Source organism: Sinohyriopsis cumingii, chromosome 8 (assembly GCF_028554795.1).
Source record: "Sinohyriopsis cumingii isolate HCF-2022 chromosome 8, ASM2855479v2, whole genome shotgun sequence".
Classification (NCBI taxonomy): Eukaryota; Metazoa; Mollusca; class Bivalvia; order Unionida; family Unionidae; genus Sinohyriopsis; species Sinohyriopsis cumingii.
This window is the reverse complement of record NC_142968.1, coordinates 42,018,593-42,041,860: the sequence shown is the minus strand read 5'-3', so window position 1 is coordinate 42,041,860 and position 23,268 is coordinate 42,018,593. Positions and strand designations below refer to the sequence as shown.

General features: G+C 34.0%; 1 protein-coding gene across 2 annotated transcripts in view; it reads right to left on the bottom strand.

The window, feature by feature from the left end:
- Positions 1–1,133: 1,133 nt before the first annotated feature.
- LOC149793358 (uncharacterized) overlaps positions 1,134–23,268 on the bottom strand; it is a 35,719-nt gene continuing 13,584 nt past the window's right edge. For both annotated transcript variants that reach the window (XM_089966360.1, XM_089966361.1), the window contains 18 exons: positions 22,688–22,819; positions 22,060–22,188; positions 21,322–21,450; positions 19,392–19,523; positions 18,211–18,339; positions 16,425–16,553; positions 15,838–15,969; positions 14,282–14,410; positions 13,649–13,777; positions 13,033–13,164; positions 12,278–12,406; positions 11,271–11,393; positions 9,324–9,449; positions 7,735–7,866; positions 7,042–7,170; positions 5,985–6,119; positions 4,369–4,491; positions 1,134–3,080 (listed from right to left, as the gene is read on the bottom strand). In XM_089966360.1, coding sequence (XP_089822486.1) covers positions 3,004–3,080; positions 4,369–4,491; positions 5,985–6,119; positions 7,042–7,170; positions 7,735–7,866; positions 9,324–9,449; positions 11,271–11,393; positions 12,278–12,406; positions 13,033–13,164; positions 13,649–13,777; positions 14,282–14,410; positions 15,838–15,969; positions 16,425–16,553; positions 18,211–18,339; positions 19,392–19,523; positions 21,322–21,450; positions 22,060–22,188; positions 22,688–22,819 — 2,276 coding nt within the window. In that variant the 3' untranslated portion in view covers positions 1,134–3,003. The remainder of the gene's footprint in view (positions 3,081–4,368; positions 4,492–5,984; positions 6,120–7,041; positions 7,171–7,734; positions 7,867–9,323; positions 9,450–11,270; positions 11,394–12,277; positions 12,407–13,032; positions 13,165–13,648; positions 13,778–14,281; positions 14,411–15,837; positions 15,970–16,424; positions 16,554–18,210; positions 18,340–19,391; positions 19,524–21,321; positions 21,451–22,059; positions 22,189–22,687; positions 22,820–23,268) is intronic.

Below are 23,268 nucleotides of genomic sequence, written 5' to 3'. Positions count from 1 at the left end.
GTTCCCAAGGGTGTTTTTAATGATAAATCCCATAGACCCTATAAGATCCCCATTAACTACTCACATGACATGATTTGACTGTCACATTACTGGACTGAATGATCTGCTGTCACATGACTGGGATAAATGTTTTGGCTGTCACATAATATTATTTGCCTGTCACATGACTGGGCTGAATGATTTGCCTGTCACATGACTGAAGTGAATGATTTGTCTGTCACATGATATGATTTGCCTATCACATGACTGGGCTGAATTTTTTGCCTTTCACTTGACTAAACTGAATGGTTTGCCTGTCACATGACACGATTAGCCTGTCACATGGCTGAACTGAATGATTTGTATGTTACATGACATGATTTGCCTGTCACATGACTGGGCTGAATGATTTGCCTGTCACATGACATGATTAGCTGTCAGATGACTGGACTGAATGATTTGCCTGTCACATGACTGGACTAAATGATTTTCTTGTCACACGACTGGGCTGAATGATTTGTTTGTCATATGGTCTGCGTATGTGGAGCTTCTTATAAAATTAACCCTAAAGTTCCCTTTTTAATGAAAGAAAGAAAGAATAAAGAAAGAAGGGAAAAAAGAATTGGTTCTCTTTCTTCGATCAGTAATACTTAGCTTCAAATGATATATACATACCCCAACATTAAGAGCCTCATTCGCCTTTCTACGATATAGATTTGTGTTAAGTATGCCGACAGGACACAAACCACTCAGAAACCAAGAAAAAGTATAAAATCATCTTTATTTATTTTGCCATAATCTCAGATGTGAAATGTTATTTTAAGCAATATCAATTTTCCAACAAACACAATTTCAACAGAAGATCAGAATTCGTCTCAATATCAATAATTATCCAATCCACAAATTTTAATTGTAGAAAACGTCCATACTTGCTTCATAACAGAAACAGTGTCATATGCGAAATAAAATGTAAACACACACTCACCACATGTATGCATGTATGTCTGTATGTATGCATATATATATATATATATATATATATATATATATATATATATATATATATATATATATATATATATATATATATATATATATATATATATATATATATATATACAGATAAAACATAACGAAATGGTTAAAAACATATATGAAAATAAGTGATAGCAATACATGAAACTTAGCGTCACCTGGACGCTTGCGTCTTCAGATCAGACATAATGAAACCAGTCGATGAATATCACGCAAAAAGACCAATCAACTCAATCTTTTGTTTGACAGGCTACCTTATGTACATTTGAAATATATATGTGAAATTAATTGTCCTTCTATTGGGGTATTCGTAAGGGCAGGTTTCATTATATTGCCTGATGGTAAACGTTATCCTAATATATTCTAAAAATGCAAAAATACATCTTTGGCGTACAGATGCCAGCGTTATCTATAATTAAAAAAATATTTACAATATATTATGCAGTGAATTAGACTGATGACCAGTGCGTTTTATACCGAGCAATTACCTTGATGATGATGTCTGAATCACAGTTATGTGTGGTCATTTGAACATAAACGACCCCGCAATTACCTTGCTGATAATGTCTGAGTTACAGTCATGTGCTATCAATCAAACATGAACGACCACACAGTTACCTTGACGATAGTGTCTGAATTACAGTTAGGTGTGGTCATTCAAACATGTACGAACACGCAGTTACATTGACGATGTTGTTTGAATTACAGTTATATATGGTCATTCGAACTTGTACGAACACGCAGTTACCTTGATGTTGTCTGAATTACAGTTATATGTGGTCATTCGAACTTGTACGATCACGCAATTACCTTGATATTGTCTGAAATACAGTTATATGTGGTCATTCGAACTTGTACGATCACGCAATTACCTTGATAATGATGACTGAAGTACAGTTATATGTGGTCATTCGAACTTATACGAACACGCAGTTACCTTGATGTCTGAATTACAGTTATATGTTGTCATTCGAACTTGTACGATCACGCAATTACCTTGATGATGATGTCTGAATTACAGGTATGTGTGGTCATTCGAACGTGTACGAACACACAGTTACCTTGACGATGATGACTGAAGTACAGTCAAAGTGTGGTCATTGTAATATGAACGACCACTAAATTACCTTGAAGATAATGAGTCTGAATTCTAGTCCTGTTCGGCCATTCGACTATGTAAGACTATGCAGTTTTCTTGATGTATGAAAATTATGAATGAAATTTAATTTTAGACAAATGATTATGTGCTGATGAACTGAGCATTAAAGAATATTCTCGACATCAACAAGAGAACAACATGAATACAATATTAAAGTAAGCTTTTGTATATTTGCAAGTCTACTAATATAAAAAATATCATCATATTTTATATTTTAATATCCTATCCTCTTGTACATAAAAGTTATCCCAAGAGATTTAACTAGTCAAATATAGATAAACCTGTAATATATGCATATAAGAACTCCTTAGTTTAGACTTCATGGTCCATATATCTAAATTAAAATATAAATTTAAATTGAACAAAAACGATGAAATTGATAACGCCACATTTACAAGTCAGTTTATAAACGTTTTAGGCTGATCGTGTTCTTCGTCAGAGGAACAACACAAAAAAGTAAATACTTAACGCTAAAGCCGATATACAGTATAAGAAAGCACCTAAAAAATTTGGACCTGTCAATTGTCAGTGGAATCAGGATGTAATTTTCTTAAATAAATACCTATGCATTCTTCTCATTCACACGGTACAATTGACATCTTTTTATGTGAATCATCATATACCGTTGATTCGCTGTCTTGTGTTTTGATATATATTTAACTATTTATCCACCAGGGGCGACATCGGAGTGCACTGTTGTATTACAGTCTCCTTTATTAACAAGTGCATATTGCATCTGAAGACAAGACTGAGTAAGTTTGTCCATGTAAGTAAAACAATCTTTAAAACTTGCTGCTGTCAACGTTCTTTTGAGCTGGAAAGCATGCTTTTCATGGTATGAACAGCTCAGTCTCCAGAAACGACTTATCTGTTTGTTCATCCGTTATCTCCTCATCCGCACAAGGCACTGAAAATATTGGAAAAATGTATAGTATTCGTCAAAATACACCAAAAGGACATGCTCCTTACAATAGCTTAACTGTAAAAATGTGGAGATAATTTACAATACACGGGATAAAATAACGACATTCTTTACTTTCATGACTGAGCACAGTGGCGATATGGTAGTACGCGCGCTGACGTCAAAAATAAATCATGGCGTTACAATATACTACATATATGCCGATACACTTTGTCCAAGTCAGTATCGCGAAAAATCAGCAGACCCAGAACGAACCGATGTATATATAACAACAAATATAACAAGCATGTACATTGGGTAAAATTGCGTCATATTACGCATAAAACATTAAACTATTAGTATATAATTCCAATTATTATGAATCGATCGAACTTTCTGGATATAACATGTCACTTGATACTGATCAAAAACTTTTTATTTATAGGTTACTGCATTTAAATGGGAAGATATGAACGAGTTTTTTCCTGACAAATACTGCACGACCTTTGGGGGTGAAGTATTCATTTGAGAAAACGATTTCCTATTTTCCATACAAATGCAGTAACCCTTTTGTTATATATTTATTTTCTTATTGTACCTAAGGCTTAATTAAACAAATACACTACGAGAAAAAAAAGTAATTGAATGTATGCCGTATTCCAAAATAAATGCACAACCGTAGATTCATCCATACACAATGCAATATTAATGCGCACATAGCACAGCCCATCGACAATAGCTGCACGCTCGACATCAGTTTAAACAAGAATTGTCGTTTTGGTCTACTTAAGAGTCATACTGTGCGTGAATGCGCGTCGCAAAAGCTTTTCCAGTTAGTCTGGAATGAATGGATTTTCGGGTAATTTTTGTCAATTTTTATAAATTCCTCTGATTATGGATTGGAGACGATGTACTGGGGTTTAGCTGGTCTAGTGGTGAAAAGAGCTTCACGGCTGTGACTTACAATGGCTGTGTGAGCGTACGGAGTGTGTTCAGAAGAAGTGTCAGGGTTATCCCCTTTTCCTGCTTCAGATCAATCGTAATTTCAGAAGCATAGCATTCGAACATCGTAGACCCATATATGTCAATGCTTAGTACGCAATAGGATCAAAGCCTACGCTGTTCGTTTCCGTTTTGGATTTTTGCACAAACATCGTAGATCTTTAACTGCGGGCACATTATACTAACGCATATCTGGGTCGACGCTGTTTGCGGTTTGGTTTACGTTCTATCCTGGAAATACGGTAAGATTACCAAAATACCCAGAGTTAGTCGTAAAACAGATGTTCCTTACCTTTCATGATTTCCTTAAGGGCAAGAGAGGCTGCTTCGAGTAATTCTTGATCGGCACTGCCTCGTCTTAGTATTCTTTGTAGTAAGGGAACACACTGGTCTGACACGCTTGAATGTTTTTTTCCTGAAACGCAAGAGACCCCATCTTTTTAGCATTCACTCACACCAAAGAATCTTACCAATGCTGTATCAGTCGACTATTTTCTGTTTCGAACATGTACTTGTATCTAACATGCGCCAAACTCTTCCCTGGTTTGTCTGTCTCTTTGTATGCTTATATGTTTGTGAATTCTGAACTATAGGAACAACTAAAGATCTAAACATCGGGGTTCATTTCTCAGCTACAATTTATTTTTTCGGGGGGGGGGGGGGAGGCGGGGGTATGTCACTATTGCTTTAAATAGGAAGAAATTAAAATACATACAAGCTGCTTGAACCAAAGTCTAATACTGAAAGAGTAAAGAGTACCTGTACATATTATGTAGTAAATAATGACAAAGAATAGTTCACATACTACTACTACTACTACTACTACTAACAACAACAACAACAATACTACTAATAATAATTTTAATAATAATAATAATAATAATAATAATAACAACAACAACAACAACAACAGCGGCAACATGAATTCAAAGGTCAATCAACACATTCTTTACACGATAACTTCCCTTTACAATTAGTCAGACGTCACATGCTAAACAAAATTTCAGTAGCCTCAGCAATGTGGCTATTCGAATCCTAAGAAAAATTCAAAGTGCATACATGAAACTGGTCTCCCTTTACTGTAATCTTCAATCTTGTTTACAAAACATACAAAACTACTAGTTTATTTCCGCACGTAATCGCTGAAATGTCATGAATGCAGAGCAGACTAATAGTCTTTTGAGTTCTTAAATGTATGAAAAATTATTAATGTATCAATGCGACACAGATGCACTTGCAACAATGATGCAATTAAGTGACCATGTTCGAAGTCAAATAGGGGCAATAACTCCATAAAAATATACAGGAGAGAGGTTTAAAAAAAGCAAACATTTCTTATCTTTTGCGGTAAAGCCTCACACCAAAATGTGGCTTCAATCCATAAAGTCCTTCTAATCTTTTTTATTTATTTTTTTTTTATTTTTTTATTTTTATTTTATTTTTTTGAGCGGAAATTGAAAGGCAAAGTGTTACGTCAAACAGGGACCATAACTCTAAAACGTTTCGCAGGAAAACGATACAAATCATACCCGACTTGGGTCTTCTTAGTGGAAAGCCTCATCCAAAATTTGGTTTCAACACATAATTCTAACGTTATTGAGAGAAGATTAAAGGACAGTGTTTAAAGTCTAATATGAGTCATAATTCTGTACTGATTTTCGTAAAAAGGATAAAACTCGAACCTGACATAAATATTTTTAATGCAAAGGATCAACCCAAATTTGATTTTAATTTATAAAGTCCTTTAAAGGATACTGAGCTCAAACAAAATGGCTGACGGACGGGATGGAACGGAAGGACATACTCCCTCCATAGATATAACAGATGATACAAATAAAATAAAGAAAACTATTGGTGTAGTGGTGACCTTACATTTCTATTTATTTATAGACAAAGGAAACAGCCTACCCATTTCCTTTTGCTTTCCGACGGATGATAGGATATGACAACCCGATAACTGAATGTCTTCTTCGGTCGGAAACGTGTTCATGACGCATGAGACAGTCTCAGAAATCTTTCCTATGTCGGCTGCATTCTCCAAACCTTTGAAAAAGAATTAAATTACCTTAAAGCACGTCAATTTTGGGGGAAGTTTAATTTCAAGAGTTTTGTTTATAAATCATTTTATGGCAAGGTACTCTCGCCTCGCCTCCCACCTACATCCCCAGAAAATATTGAAGCACAGAAGAGGTTTTAAAAAACATGGCGACCACTTACTTTATTGATTTGTCATGCCCCATATAACGCACGAGAATAAATAACATGAAAAAGTTCTCTTTATTTTGCTTCTTTTTACAAATACATTCAATACGGATACGTCTATTTGTCTAAACAATTTTATATTAACAGTTATCTTCCAGTTTTTTTTCTCTCGTTTTTTTTTTTTTTTTTTTGAGTAGAGGTAGCGTTGGGCGGTAAATGCATGATTATAGGATAATCCTTTTTGATTCCCACCATCGGCTGAGCCCGAATGATAACCTTGGTGTTTTCTTGGGCAATGCACTATACTCTGCTTGTTTCGGTATTATATAACCTACGAAGTGTTGCTGTGCCGTAAACCACCAACTGAACGGACGTAAACATTAATTAAGTTTTCAGTGAATACTTAAACAAATGCATTTTCTCCAAAAGCTGTTTAGAAATATAGTAATATACCAAGGCCGCGGACAGGATGTGCGGGCCCTAAGAAAAATTTTCCAGTAGGCCCCTATGAATTACAGACTGTTACAGCGTTGGACCCACTGACCGTTGTGGGTCCCAGGAATTTTTACTAAGTTGTCCTACCCTTTCCGCGGCCCTAGATAGGACAATATGCCTAAGATTCACGTTAAATCAAAGGGTACATTTATTTTCATTGCAATAAAAGTTACAGAAATAAACTCGAGCAATTAAAGTATGGAAAATACAGCCAAGGATTGATTTTCATGGAGAGAGTGGATTTAAAACAGGCTTTAAATATACTCACCCACTTCACAAAGGTTTTCTACTACGATAAGTGCGAGAACGTTCAATTGATATTCCTTTCTGTGGTACTCCATCGCCATTAAAACGGTATGCAACATGCCAAGTTCGGTAAGTAGTGCTAACTTTGATTCTGGAATGATAAAAATGATACTTGTATGCAGTACCGCACCATTCATTCAACACCCAGGACGATATCGGTTGTTGAACGTAGATTTGGCAAGATTTAAAGGGTTCACTTGGCCAGAAGGATTTGGAACAAACACAAAATATGTGGCTACAGATACACACACGGCCGAGATATACGAAAACATACATTGTTTCGACAATTAAGCCTGATAAATGGTAGTCGTAATATCAGATAATAGAAATTCACGTTGAAGTTTCTAGCCGGAGGACTAGCTTTTACAATTCATGTATATTATCTAAATAACTTAAGATCGTAAGGCTTAGAATTGATGAAATTACTACTGTCGTGGTAACACACTAGTTCCGCACCTCTATGGCCCCGGGTTCGATCGCCAGAGCCGGCAAGTGCGGGAATATGTGGATTTTAATGTGTTTTTATGTCTTCAATTTAATGGGCACATTATACAAAATCTGAGCTATTGATGATAGTTAAGCATAATTTATTCTAGAAAGTAGTTAAGGATCATTGTGCAATGAGTTTTAATATTTTACAAGCTATCATGTATACCATCTTCAGAAAGACAAGCCAGTGTCCCACAGGCAACGATTTGTAGATCTAAATCCGAAACTAATGAAGTCATGACCTTTAAAACCACTTGCAGCACCCGCCGGTTCACAAGCTGTTGCCATTTTTCTGAGCCTTTGTCAGCAAGAATAAAGAGAATATAAAGACTTCTATTATAAATTTAAAGTGAAATTTATAACATCAATACATTTCATGAAGTACAGTCATAAAATTATTGCTTACTTTATAGTATAGAAAACATTTCTCCTTAGATTTAAAAAATAGTTTGACTTAAAAAAAATGTTTATATAAAAACGGGGGTTTACTGTGAAATTAATTGACTGTAAAAATACGAATTCATTAATATTTTTGTAGGGTATATCAAGGTAATTGGCACTAAAAGATTTCAATTAAAAAATATGTCCTCTTCACTTGAACAGTATATGAAACAATATTTGTGAAACTATGTACACAATATGTGTAAATGTCTTAGTTAAAATGTGATTACTTTACTGTCTTGGTTAAAATGTGATTACTTTCTTGGTTAAAATGTGATTACTTTACTGTCTTGGTTGAAATGTGATTACTTTCTTGGTTAAAATATGACTACCTTCCTGGTCAAAATGTGATTACTGTCTTGGTTAAAATGTAATTACTTTACTATCTTGGTTGAAATGTGATTACTACCTTCCTGGTCAAAATGTGATTACTGTCTTGGTTAAAATGTAATTACTTTACTATCTTGGTTGAAATGTGATTACTTTCTTGGTTAAAATGTGATTACCTTCTTAGTCAAAATGTAATTACTGTCTTGATTAAAATGTAATTACTGTCTTGGTTAAAATGTAATTACTGTCTTGTTTAAAATATGATTACTGTCTTGGTTAAAATGTGATTACCTTCTTAGTCAAAATGTAATTACTGTCTTGATTAAAATGTAATTACTGTCTTGGTTAAAATGTAATTACTGTCTTGTTTAAAATATGATTACTGTCTTGGTTAAAATGTGATTACTGTCTTGGTTAAAATGTAATTACTGTCTTGGTTAAAATGTAATTACTGTCTTGGTTAAAATATGATTACCTTCATGGTCAAAATGTGATTACTGTCTTGGTTAAAATGTGATTACTGTCTTGGTTAAAATGTAATTACTGTCTTGGTTAAAATATGATTACCTTCCTGGTTAAAATGTGATTACTGTCTTGTTAAAAATGTAATTACTGTCTTGGTCAAACTGTAATTACTGTCTTGGTTAAAATGTAATTACTGTCTTGGTTAAAATGTAATTACTGTATTGGTTAAAATGTAATTACGGTCTTGGTTAAAATATGATCACCTTTCCGTCTATGTTAAAATGTCTTTACTTTAATGCCTTTGTTAAAATATGATTACTTTAATGCCTTAGTTAAAGTGTGATTACCCTTTAGTCTTCGTTAAAATGTGATTACTTTACTGTCCTGGTTAAAATGAGATTACTTTCATGTCTCTCCAGGAGTTTATGTTAGGCGCCTCTTCGCCGATGAAAATAAAGATTGAGTATTCCAGTGTTGTACGAAACTAACTAAATATACGATGCATAATGTGATAGTTACCGGCTGTTAACAGGGCCACAATTTTACAGCCACATATCTGTATTTCATGGTCTACATGGAACTTTTCCATTATGTTTATCACTGTAGAAAATGCGTCTTGCGTGAAGGTCTTCGCTGTACTACTTCCTGTGATATTTTTAGAAATGCAATAAACATGCACGTACTTCAAACTAAGAAGTGATAATTGCATTGCGATTCATAATGTTATCATTAAATTCTACATTATACTTTTATAATTAATTAGAATAGAATAAAGCAACTGTTATCGTGGTTTGGCTTCTTTATCGAACTGAAAACACTTTAATTTTGCACGCCTCACAGCCGCCATTGAGAAAATTGTATTTTCTACATTTGTCCTTTTTTATTTCATCACACCGGTTGCAATACTTTTTCTGCTTGAGACTATGTTCGAGTACAAAATTACTATCTCCTTTACATGAGGTCATAATAATATTACTTGTTTACTTTATTGACATCCCTGATTATTCGGTGCCACAAGAAACTGATTCATCTAAATTACCAACAAAACATTCCATTTTCATATGATAGATTTGAACAACTATGAACCATGTCAAGGTTCACGAATTTGTCTAGAAATACAAATGGGACTGCTTCTCCCCAAAACATGAAATCTATTGAATTGTGAATCACAACGAAAAGAATTGCAAGCATTTACGCTTGCAAACTTCACTCCAGAACCAAACTTCATTTGTTTAAGATCATGAAACAAAATACATCATAAGTATGCCGTATATAATTCAGGTGTTTAAGATGACACAAAATGCATTATACTTATGCCGTATATAATTCAGGTGTTTAAGATGACACAAAATGCATTATACTTATGCCGTATATAATTCAGGTATTTAAGATGATGACGCAAAATGTATTATAAGTAGGCCGTCTAATATTAAGGTGTTTAAGATGACACAAAATGCATTATACTTATGCCGTTTAAATTCAGGTGTTTAAGATGATGACGCAAAATGCATTATACTTATGCCGTTTAAATTCAGGTGTTTAAGATGATGACACAAAACGCATTAATATTAAAGTGTTTAAGATGACGCAAAATGCATTATAAGTATGCCGTCTATCATGAACGGCGTTTGGGGGTGGCAAGTGGGGCGACCGTCCCAGGCCCCGCTCTTAAGGGGGCCCCGCGCTTCATGCCTAAGGTCGTACTTATGAGTTTGTCAAGCTATATTTCCCGGAAAATTGGAAACGCTGATACAGTTATGACTAAGACGTCAACGTTCAGAGTACACTTACAATTAAGCAAATTATTTTTCTTAATTTGTGTCTTCATGTTATTTGAAAAATGACAATAACAATCAATTTATTAGGGCAAAGGCATTGTCGACATGTTGATATTTTTAAAAAACCGTTGTCCACAAATATGATTTTTTTTAAAGAATAATGAAAAAACTAAATTCGTGCGCCAAATCGCGAAAGTTGATCTAGTCTAGACATAATCAGTGTTTGCAGTAGCATACCAATCGAGATACCGATACTCTGGCCCCGCGCGGTCATGGACGGCCCTAGGCCCCGCATACTCCTAGCGCCGCCTCTCCGTCTATAATTCATGTGTTTAACATGATGACGCAAAATGCACTATACGTATGCCGTCTGTATTTAGGGTGTTCAAGATGATGACACAAGATGCATTATAAGTATGCCGTCTATAATTCAGGTGTTTAACATGATGGTGCAAGATGCATTATAAGTATGCCGTCTATAATTCAGTTGTTTAACATGATGACACAAGATGCATTATTAGTATGCCGTCTATAATTCAGGTGTTTAACATGATGATGAAGAATGAATTATAAGTATGCCGTCTACAGTACACGTATATAACATGATGACACAAATTGCATTATCAGTATGCCGTCAATAATACAGACTATGAGTAAGAACATAGAAATTTAAAATGAATTGGCTTACCCTTGATTAAAAGGTTCTGGTAAAATGAACATAGACTGTGAGCAATGCCAGCATCAGTACTACACATGTCTTTCCGATGTAACAACGTTTTCTCAGTCTCATCTAGAACAGCGTTTGGAACCCCTATAGTAAAAGCAAGCCATATATTGTTAGCTAATGATTAAAACAAATTAAAAGTGAGAAGGTTTAGACACATTGTTATCATCGATCAATTGAAAAGGAAATGTATTACATAATATGCGCAAATTACGCATAGGAATTTTACCAATATATACTACTGCATTTTAAAATCGGAAATTTCTTCTAAAAGCTTGTTTTAACATTGTTTTAACCGTATGCGGTGTCATGATTGAAATTTACTGACATGGATATAAATGTACAAGATTATGTAAGTAATTTTATTTTCACAAAGTTGACAACAAAAGCAATTTGCTGGGTTTTACAATCGTCACTTTTTACGAAAAGACGTATTTAACGATTTTTAACGAAAACCAGAGTCCTTAAATAGGCTTTATATTTTAGGATCCCGTTCTCAAGATCGAATTCATAAAAATGATTGATTTAGACCAATGATAGTTTTGTTCAAACAGTCTCTTGCGTGACTCCATTAAATTTGGACCTAACTATTTCGTTTGAAGATCTCACTCAGCCACCAAATGGAACACCCTTGACCGTTTCTGCCCACTCTAGAAAGGAACCGCGGATGTAATTCGCGGTCATTTAGAACTACATTTGGAACTACGTTCGATCATATGACACAATATGGCAGAGGAAGGGGACAGCGACAAAACTCCAACATTGTCATCCTTTTCTATCGTAAAATATCTGGTGCACTCCACCATAGGTGAATCACACAACCCATCAACTGGAACCATGTGCGAGGTTATATCTCGACGGAAATGGCCCCGCAATGTTCCAGTTGGCGCTGCCACCTGAAAGTCTGCTTAACGAAATCAGGTAGTGCGTAATTGAATTTAGTCTTATCATGTACAGTATTCAGGACTTACCTTTTCTTGGGAGCTGAGCAAGGAGTTGGCATCCAAAGTATTGTATATCCATCGAGGATGAAAAAGATGAAATTACTGTCTTTACCACAGTCACTCCCTCCTCGTCAACTAAACTCCAACATGCGTTATCTGAATAAGAAGAAATCGAATCCATTTTGGGCTGACGTTTCTAATGGCTTTTGTCTGATGAAAGGCCATCAATGTTAAAATGAAACTAAGGGGAGACAAGCATATATATATATATATATATATATATATATATATATATATATATATATATATATATATATATATATATATATATATATATATATATATATATATATATATATATATACATATATATCAGAAAGAAAAAAAAATTCTCCAAAAGTCAAATAAAGGGGTGAAAGAATCTAAAGTAGGGACATAATTTGTTGAAATACATGTACTCCTTTTATGTCGATTTGATTCAATCACACTTTCGTTCTATATAATAGATATAATTTCGTTTACAAAAATTTGCTTTAACATGAAACACATAAGTGTTTCCGCTCGCCTCCCACCAAATGCATTCCGTTAATATTTTCAGAGATACCCACAAAATGCCTTTTTTGTAAAGATTTCACAGAATTACTGCGGATTCGGCAATTTGTGCAAATATTCACACAGTGGAGAGAGAGAGAGACATAGATAGTGAGACAGAGAGAAAGAGAGTGAATGTGTGTGTGTGTGTGTGTGTGAGAGAGAGAGAGAGAGAGAGGAGAGGACACTACCTAACTCCATGAGGTTATTTAATGTCCTCAGTGCACACAACTGCAGATTTTCCTCATTGGGGAAAATCTTCATGGCATTTAATATGGCTGGAACCGCTCCGCATTTGAGAACACGAACCTTGTTTCCAGTATCTGCAATACATTAAAACGTAGGTATAAATTTAATGACAAAATATCTTTTAATTAATTAACAGAGTATTATTTCAAAAGTTCTGCTCTGAGGTACGAGAAGGTTTTACTTTATAAAAAAACATCTATAATATTTATAATGTCATTTTATTTTCATGCCTATTATTCCACGATATGATCTAATCAAGTCATTCATAATTAATATTATGTATGTTCTAGTCTAGCATGGCATTTGTCATCTCCGTTGGCGATGATATTTTTGTCATTTGCAAATAAAATTAAATAAAAGACATAATCAAACAGTATGGTAAGATATAAAATGCTTGCCAAATTGGTTGTTTTCTTTATGAAAATGATAAATTTTTTTCAAACTAAAAAAGTTATCAAAAATTAATTAGACGTACCAGTATAAAAGACATAATATAATTTTAGGAAATATTTTTAAACATTGAAATTATTTTTTAAAATAATCTGAAAAGTATTGTACCATCTGCAGAAACATTGGTCAGGGCGATACAACCATATTCCTGTATGATCAGTGTCCTGTCGAGATTAAGCATTGCCAGAACGACTACGTCAGGGGCACCCGCTGTCACCAGACTTGTTCGCAATTCCGCTGATACAAAAAGAAAAGAAAACTTCATACAAATTATTTGAGTATAAAATCGTATCTTGCAAAATTCAATATTTATTTTCAAGTAACCTGCATCAACGCATATGTTCATTTGGATCCCCGTTTCTTCAACGACAGTAATATATTTTTGCAATTGATTTTATTATACTGTCAGTGCATTTGGGTTTAGCCAGAAATAATCTTTGGAATTTCATTCTACGGAATTTTTAGACGGTTCTTTGGGGGAGGGGTCAGATATGTATAAACTATAGTCATTATAAATATATTCGATGATGATAAAGACAATGATTTGGCAAAGTCTCAGAGCTATAAACTTTCTCCACCAAACTTTGGCATCCTGGTGACATGCAGTGACGTTGAAATGCACACAGACAGACCCACACACGAACGAAGAAAAATTAATTATTCCAGTTACATTCTAGTTCAAGATTTCGAAATATATCCTAGCAGTTGATTTGCTATCATGTTGACAAAATATTAGCTTACTATTTACAGCCACATTTCCTATGGCCCGGCAGCCATTTGCCTGGATGTTGACGTTATCTTCTAATCGTCGCATTGTAGAGAAGAGAGCTTCCAACCCTCCAATTCTCACAATCTCTTCCTGGACAGTGCCTGTAAAGGAACGAATCTTTATGTAACACGTGTAATGGTGGAGGCTTTTAATTCTGCTTTATGCTAATACTAGTCGTAGACTATAGTGGAATTCATCGGCAGATCTGGGTCTGCGTTGTTCGCCTGAAATCTCCAGTAGAGTGTACTCATTAGACCTCGATCTGCCTGTGCGACTGTAGACATATCTGATTCAATGATGTCAGCTGTTTGCGTTAAAGTTGTTAACGAGCAACAATAGAAAACAAGGGCAAAATTTACTGGAACAAATTAATATAACTTCTAGGTGTTTACCAAATTTGTAAAGTAAATAGCTTGTCAAACAGAATAACTGAAGTATAATTTAGTAATTTCTTCGCAATTCTTCTTAATTCGTTTGGAGCAAGATGGTTGTGAAAGGTTTCTTCTTTGTCTCTTGTTATATATATATATATATATATATATATATATATATATATATATATATATATATATATATATATATATATATCACACAAACTAAAAAGAAAGAAAAAATCAATCTAGTCAAATATTCCTTGCTAGGACAAAATGTTTGACCTAATCATTTCATCCAGTCGTCTCCTGTACTTATCTTAGACTCCAGAAATTTGGAGAAAGTACGCAAGAAATGTTTGACAGGGCACCATCATGTTATTAAATGTGTTCTTTACATATTACTCATTTAAAATGTATGCTTAACGATATGATGTCATCTTTTGAAATCCAGTCTGTTAGCTCATTTTACATCCGTAGGGTGTACAATAAGGAATCGACTATTCATATTTGCTTATACGCCTAAAATGTTCTCGCCTACTTCTGTGATTGATGCTTAGCTTTCACACAATCATATTAACGAGTGTATTTTTGTACTTTATAGTTTATAGTTTCTTTTCTCAAGCAGCTAAGATTTCCTTTGTTTTGATTCATTTTGTATGGCTGATTGTACTCTTCGCAATGCGGAGGAAATGAAGATATGAATGAATCTCTCTCTCTCTCTCTCTCTCTCTCTCTCTCTCACACACACACACACACACACACACACACACGAAAAAAAGAAAGATACAACCCTCTTATTATATTTTCTTTGTTAGGACTTGGTGATCCGGTGGACAGAATGGTAACGGACTGACTCCCGATATAGTTCTAATTGTAGTAATTAATTTTAAAATATAAGCAACCCGTTCTTTTGCCTTTCTTTACAGCGGAAAGTCCTCTCGGAATAGGACATACTGGAGCTAATTTAATCATTTGATAAAAGCATCGCTGCGCATGGGAAGGACACGAGACGACTCGATGGTTACATACATGTTAAGAAAGATTTCCAGGTAATGTGTGAATTTGAACATATTAATATGCATAATAAATTTGTATCAAGAAATTAAGGAAAGGTGAGAGAATATATGCAAATGAGCAATGTTAAAGTGCCTCACTATTGCCGGTCACGAGGTAAGCCAGAGCGTTAGTAATCTCTTCCTGCAGTTCTATGTTGTCTTGTATCTTCAGAATGTCACTGACGAGAATCGAAACTGCCTTCCTCTCATCTTCTTTGTTCAATCTACATTCTAATTATAGAAAACCATGTAATAAAATATTAAATGAATGTCTTTCAAGTGTCGAACTATTTCCGCAATAACTAAATCAGCGACAAGTGCGATATATTTTATTCAACACAAACACATTTGTCCTTTTAAACGTACAGTTACAAGTTACAACAATTTTTAAAGTAAGTTTGAACTTTGACTAAATCTTTAATTAGCTAAATTTTAATTGGGTTACTTCAATAAAATTTATACGATTAAAAAAGTAACATCATTCTTTCTTTACATATGGCAAGGTAGAAATAATATTTGTAAACTTCATTTACAACCTTGATTCAAAGAATGCATTAATAAGACTTGAATCAGAGCATTGAGAAACATTGCCCTGGTTCTTATGGCGTGGAATGAGCTACGCAAATGACACGCAGTCGATAAGCTATTAACGTTAGTAATGAAGAATTAAAGTGCGATCACATTACCTAATACAGACAGGTTACAAATAACCCAGGCTACGTATTCCTGAATACTGACGTCATTGGGAAACGTGTCAATGGCTTTGTATAAAACTTTGGTCACATCCTCAGAATTCAAATCCACCAAAGCCTCACCTTTATAATAATAATAATAATAATAATAATAATAATAATATCGATACCAACTTGAACATAAATATTGTACCATATCAAACTTTCCCATTCTCTACACTCTTTGTCAATGTGCTTACAGAATGGAGGGGGCAATTACTGCAAGTGTTTTTAGTAAATACTTTTTTATGAAAACAATCTCGTCTGTCTTATAAACTGCGGAGTGTTCTAGTTGTTATTTATTAAACTATCAGATTTCTCAGCTTAAATCATTTGATTTGGGAGAAAGATAACAATCTAATTCAGCTTTACGTTAAAATTATCATTTTATAAAATGAACAATAAAGAAAGTTCGAGTATCAGGAAATGTTTCATAGTAAGCGCACAAATAAATAGAACAAAAGTCTTATCTTTTTTCGTATACGTTACACGAAAAATAATCTTCAAAAAAAAATGTAATCTACATTTCGACACGTGTAATCCTGAACTTGAAATTAAAACGATACCACAAAGAGATCATTGTAAAGACCACTTCTTATATAGACACGTGTAATCCTGAACTTGAGGCTAAAATGATACCACAAAGAGATCATTGTAATAACCACTTCTTAAACAAATCGGGCCTTGATACGCTAAGGTAATTAAATTGATGAAGAGTTTCTTTATGGGTAAATCAATTTAAAATGAGTAATCTCATCAAACGCTATAAAAGTAAAATGTAAAGCCCTTTGAGCTCGCCGTTCTTGCAACTATTCATATTGCTGTCAAGAGCCGTGTTTACAAGTGATCGTGCGCTTGTTTTGGTAAAGCTGTTGTCACTTAATTGCTTAATGTATGCTTTGTCGGTGATTAATATTATTTTGGTTTCGCTAGATGGGTACCAAGTTCGTATTTAAAACCCTAACACTAATGAGGTACGATGGATTTTTGACAACATACTGTTCGTACCCACGCATAATGCGATCCATCTGTAAACAGCGCGAATTTAAATATATTGTACCTTAATGTGTCAGTAGATCCGTGTCTATGTTGTTTGTCCAAAATCATTAAGTAAACGAGTTCTGGCCTGGAGATCACAAAATCCAGAGCATAAGTCTGAGACCGAGATTCCACTATTACCCAATCAGAAGCGATCCTTGAAAAGCATCATCATTCTTGATTGGTTAAAAGAAAAGTTCAACCTCAAACTCAAGCTCATGTTTCCTGACCCGATCTCTCCGGCGCATAAATAGATCAGAGTCTGTGCAGTTAGATGCTCCTTAAACATAAGCAACGAAGGACGGGAAGTATGACAGAGTGGATCGAAGGTCATCAAATGCATGTTCAAAAGAGATTTAACAAAATTCTTGACTTCATGTTATTCGTATTTATAACGAATCGAAAGTCCAAGACCGGGAGTCTCATTAAACTGATATTCAATTATGAAAGCACTTAATGCTTATCTGTCAAGCAAGTTGTGTTGTATTTCGGTATGCAACAGGCTACATAAAATTAATGTAAAAATGACTCGATTTTAAGATCATATTTGTCTCCTAACTACAAAGACCTTACATTGCACTCTGTACTCTGTAACAAAGGAGTGTACATCGAGCCACCAGGATTCCAGCAGATTGATACAGACTCAATGAGAAACCCAAAGCAATAAAAATTAAAACCATCACAGATAATAACAATCGAATACCTTTTCTTGTTAGACACGCCAGAGCCCAGCAACCACTTTCCTGAACATTTCTTTCTTCCGGAAATGACGTCATGGCTATTAGAACAGCTTGCGGTGCATTAGCACTTGCAACATCTACACTTGTTTCGTCTGTGAATCGCAAATAAACAAACAATATAAATTTCAGACAATGGAAACACGAGGTATGATAAAATGGACTAATTTGATATATTTATCTCAATAATCAACATATTATAATTAAATATTTCTGCAATCGACAAATGTACTCGTTATACTTGACTACCTGTCGAATCTTTTTATTATCTTGGCGGACCGACTTTGTAACATTACCTATGTTAAAGAAAAGTTATGGCATTTATATAAAACTATTTAAATGTATACAGAAGAGTATAACAGTCTTGTCATTTATTTTGTTATTTTATTTTTTGTTGACTACAGTTGATGCTAATGATATATGCTATAATCTGGTCATCAAATTGTGTTTTTGTTTGGTCATCCTTGTCAAAATAATACGGAGTCATCGGACAATATATAAGACTACTTTGTCACGCGTTGGAGGAACAAAGGCCATATTTCATAATTAAATTATTCATGGTCGACTGCACAGTGCATTACTTGTAAGAGAGTGTCAATTCATGAATATGGCTTGAATAAATGTAGAGCATATCAATTAAAGACATCAAAACTTATACAATTTAAACAGATAACGTTTTACAATAGACGAAATAAAGTAAACATATGTAACGGCTGTAAAGTATACGCAGAGCATGTTCAATGACTTTAGTTTTGAACCTTGTGAAGGGCATGTCCGTAGAGAGCGATCACAGTCCATTGGGTAAGAAACACCGGGGTCTCTCCTAGTTATAGTTCAAACAAAAAAATTCTTTTATAAAATTTAAAAGTGTTGTTCGGCCAGGACCCCTTTACGGGTTCGGGCCCTGGGATATATCCCTGTTTGCCTCACTGTAGGGATTGTATTGATGCGAATGGTTTGTCTTTTATTTGCTGCCAATAAAATGTCTAAATTCATGGGATGTATCTTATTAACTGATCTTTTTTAACACTATTATTCAGGAATTTTGTTACGGATTTCACAAGTAATCAAACCTAGAAGAATTAGATAATTCTATTTTATACTAAAATAAGATTCCGATCTTAATCTGTTTCATTAGCTGACTTACCATGCGAAGCAAACAGTCCCAATGATCTACAGCCGTTATGCAAGACATCTGCGTTATCTTTAAATCTGTCCATCATTGATATAATACAGTGAACAGCACCAATATACATGAGGGACCGTGAGGTTTCGACCTCTGTAAAAACACAATTTATATTTTAATTCAGTACTTCAATGATACATTAATGCATTCAGTTAAGTATCAAAATATACATTCAAATATATACTCTAAGCTAGTTAATCGGACTCTCTTTCATCCGAATATGTTTATAATTGACGGAATGAGTGACACATTATTGACTGAGTCTCATTTAAACTTGTACGACAGCTTGGCTTTCTTAACTCGTTAATTCGCAAGGTTTAAAACGTATCAGACTCTAAATGGTTTAACTATATTCAGCATGATGCATAGTTATATGTCATATAATTACATACATCATACTGAATAATTACATACATCATACTGAATAATTATATATATCTTACTGTATAATTATTTCCATCATACTGAATAATTATATGTATCGTGTATAATTGTATTCATGATACTGAATAATTATATATATCTTATTGTAGAATTATGTCCATCATACTGAATAATTATATGTATCTTGTATAATTGTATTCATCATACTGAATAATTATATGTATCTTACTGTATAATTACATACATCATACTGAATAATTATATGTATCTTACTCTACAATTATATCCATTATACTGAATAATTATATGTATCATACTGTATTTTTAAATTCATCATACTGTATAACTGCATTCCTCATACTGTCTAATTATATTCTTCATACTGAATAATTATATGTATCACACTGTAAAATTATATGCATCATACTGTATTATTAAATTCATCATACTGTATAATTATAGTCACGTACATTTATAATTATATTCCTCATACTGCATAATTTTATTCCTCATACTGCATAATTGTATTCCTCATACTGTATAACTATAATCTTTATACTCTATAATAGTAATCATTATCCTGTATAATTATATGCATCATACTGTATCATTAATTTCATCATACTTTATAACTACATTCATTTTGACATGATAAACATGTATTTGTGTAGGAATTATCTAAGGCGAATGCAGTCTAACTTGATAAGACAGCGATTACCGAAAACTCAATTAACTTTCTTATTTCCCATCAGTAACTTTCGTTCTAAACGTTTGAAAGATATATGGTGGCCCTGTGGTTACCGTGTACTCGCGACCAGAGCGGTGCTGGTTCTAATCGCCAGGCTTGATTGGCTACCGTGGTGTATCTCTTAACAAAAGCTATACTTCAATTGCCCCTCCACGATTTAACGAAATAAACTGTTGATGTGCCGGTAAAGCACACATGAATCATATAATCAGTCTTAAGATACAAGGAATGTTTTCTATCGATTTTGGTTCAGCTTACTTTATGTGCCGATATTCAGCAAATCACACAGATAAGATGCCAACATGACGATAGAGAGAATATAACACGCATACCCGATTCGTACACATTTCCTGAAGGTTGAACCTTTACCAGAGTGCACACACTACCAGTGTACACTGAAAGGCATATATTTTTTGTTTTAAATTTTAACTTGATCATGATGTCCCACCTGAGAAAATTGATGACTTTTTGGATGCAATGCGGTTGATGTATAAAAAAGTAATTGCAGTTTTACCCCATATTTTCGCGATTTTATATTTTTTTAACATAACATCTTATTTTATATACATTTTACAGAGTTTCAGCGTCCCTACTTTTGTTTTTTTGTAATGTGGTACCTTGAGTTTTTGTTATTTGGAAGTGTACTATAACATATTTCTTGATATAATTCACAATGTTTCATCACATCACATGATTTGATTAATGCGTCTGATTTCGGCTGTACGTTTTGTGCTTTATTGTTTGTATAGGTCTCCTCACCGACGCTAGCAATATTGCCTAGGATGATACAGCATTTCTTCACAATAGTGACGTCATCGATCAAACGTGACATAATGATCAAGAAGTCACCCTGTCGTCCAGTTTGTATTATGTTCTTTTGAAGCCCTTCTGCAATAATAATAATAATAATAATAAAGATTGATGTAAGTGAGCATCCAAGACATAAGTAAACAAAATCTTTAAATATAGATTATCGTTTTTTTGTTTTTTTTTTCTCTTTAAAAGTCTTTCAATATAATTTCTAGCTGGATTATAATGGTAATTATGTCTTTCAAACTTTTTTTAGATGAAACAAACAGAGCATCTACATGTAAATTGTATTTCATAGATTTGTACTTGGCATGGTTCGTTTTCTATCAATATCAGTTTCGGGATTTATTCTCATATGAAGAATGTATGCGGTAGCTGCCATTTGGAACACCTCGACTATATTCGAACCCGGATTGATCAAGATGTTGCGAATGCACTGAACTATTTTTGTTACGTATCAACAGATCACAGTGGTCCACATACATTGCTTATTCTTTTGTTCGTATAAATTTCTGGCAAACAAAATATATTTCTATCAGTTTCTGTGACAACATACAGCCGATGCATATTTTGTCTCTCGGAAATGCCAGGGTAGTCCGAATGATTTGCTATGTCGATGCATAAGAGATCATTAACTCCTTACTGAACTACAAGATGATTAGTACTTCATATTAATAAAACTGATACCTAAAGAAGATATATATCCGAATATATCCAGAATGGTTCTTTGTAATTCTAGTCTGTCCGGATAGTTCTTTAATACTTCAAAGAGGACGCTAACCCCACCATGTTCACATACTGAACCGCAGCTACTTTCTGAAATGATTGAAGAAGTAGACATTCAAATACAATTTTAAGTCAAAGCGAAGGTTTTCAAAATAAATGTTTCTGTCAATGATGATGGACGCTTTCTGTGTGTTACTTACATTTTGATATGATAATGACTTGAATATTGATCGAGTAATTCGTGTTAGACGTGAAATGTATATAATGTTAGTTACTTAGAGCAAAATAAAGTACGGACATCCCTTCTCCAGCATATATGGAGAGCTCGTCTGCAATTTTTTAACTGAGAGGGGGAGGGGACGCTAATTGTAGTATAATTTAAAAAATAAACAGAACATTACAGTTTATCGATCTGCCATCCTGCCATCTGCCATAATGTTTCATGATAAATTTTATATTGCACGTTTAAGACCTTCCGTTGTACGGCATGGCTCCTTTTGTATTACTATAAAATACAAACTCGTAATTAAGACACATTACTCTTTATTAAAATAAACTCGACAAAAGTCAGTAGGCTAAAGTATATTACCCGATCTCCGGGCTAGTTTCAACAGCGCTTTGCATGCGTCGTCTAGTAGTGCAGGCTTATCCACAAATCTGTGAATGACGTCGATAAGGCAACCAATGGCTCTGTGTTGTGTCATTATTACTTCAATACTGTCTGATAAGAAAAATAGACTGCTATTTAAATTCAAGACCAAGAATTCACACAGTTATTTATGCAATAACAGTAAACACGGTTTTTATCTTTCTGAACCGTGGACTCTTTACTAAGAGTTTGGAATGGAGAGATTGTGTGGCCTTGACAGCACGTGTTTCTTCAAGTATGTAATTAAGCATTAAAGGTGTATAAGGAAGTAGAAACGTCAGTACTTGAAGCCATTAAGCGAGTGGTTTGTTTCAGTGTGAGTGTATTGCTTCCAAACAAGGTATAAACCACAGTAACATAATTTTAGTGATGAATATATTCGACTGGGTATATTGGTTGTGGATTTCTATACTCTGTTTCAAATAACGTTGCGAATTGTATCCGGTGCTGCTTCTAAAATGTATGAATGCAGACAGCCTGAAAAATGGGAAAAGAATGTATCTTTTATACGGGTTTCAATT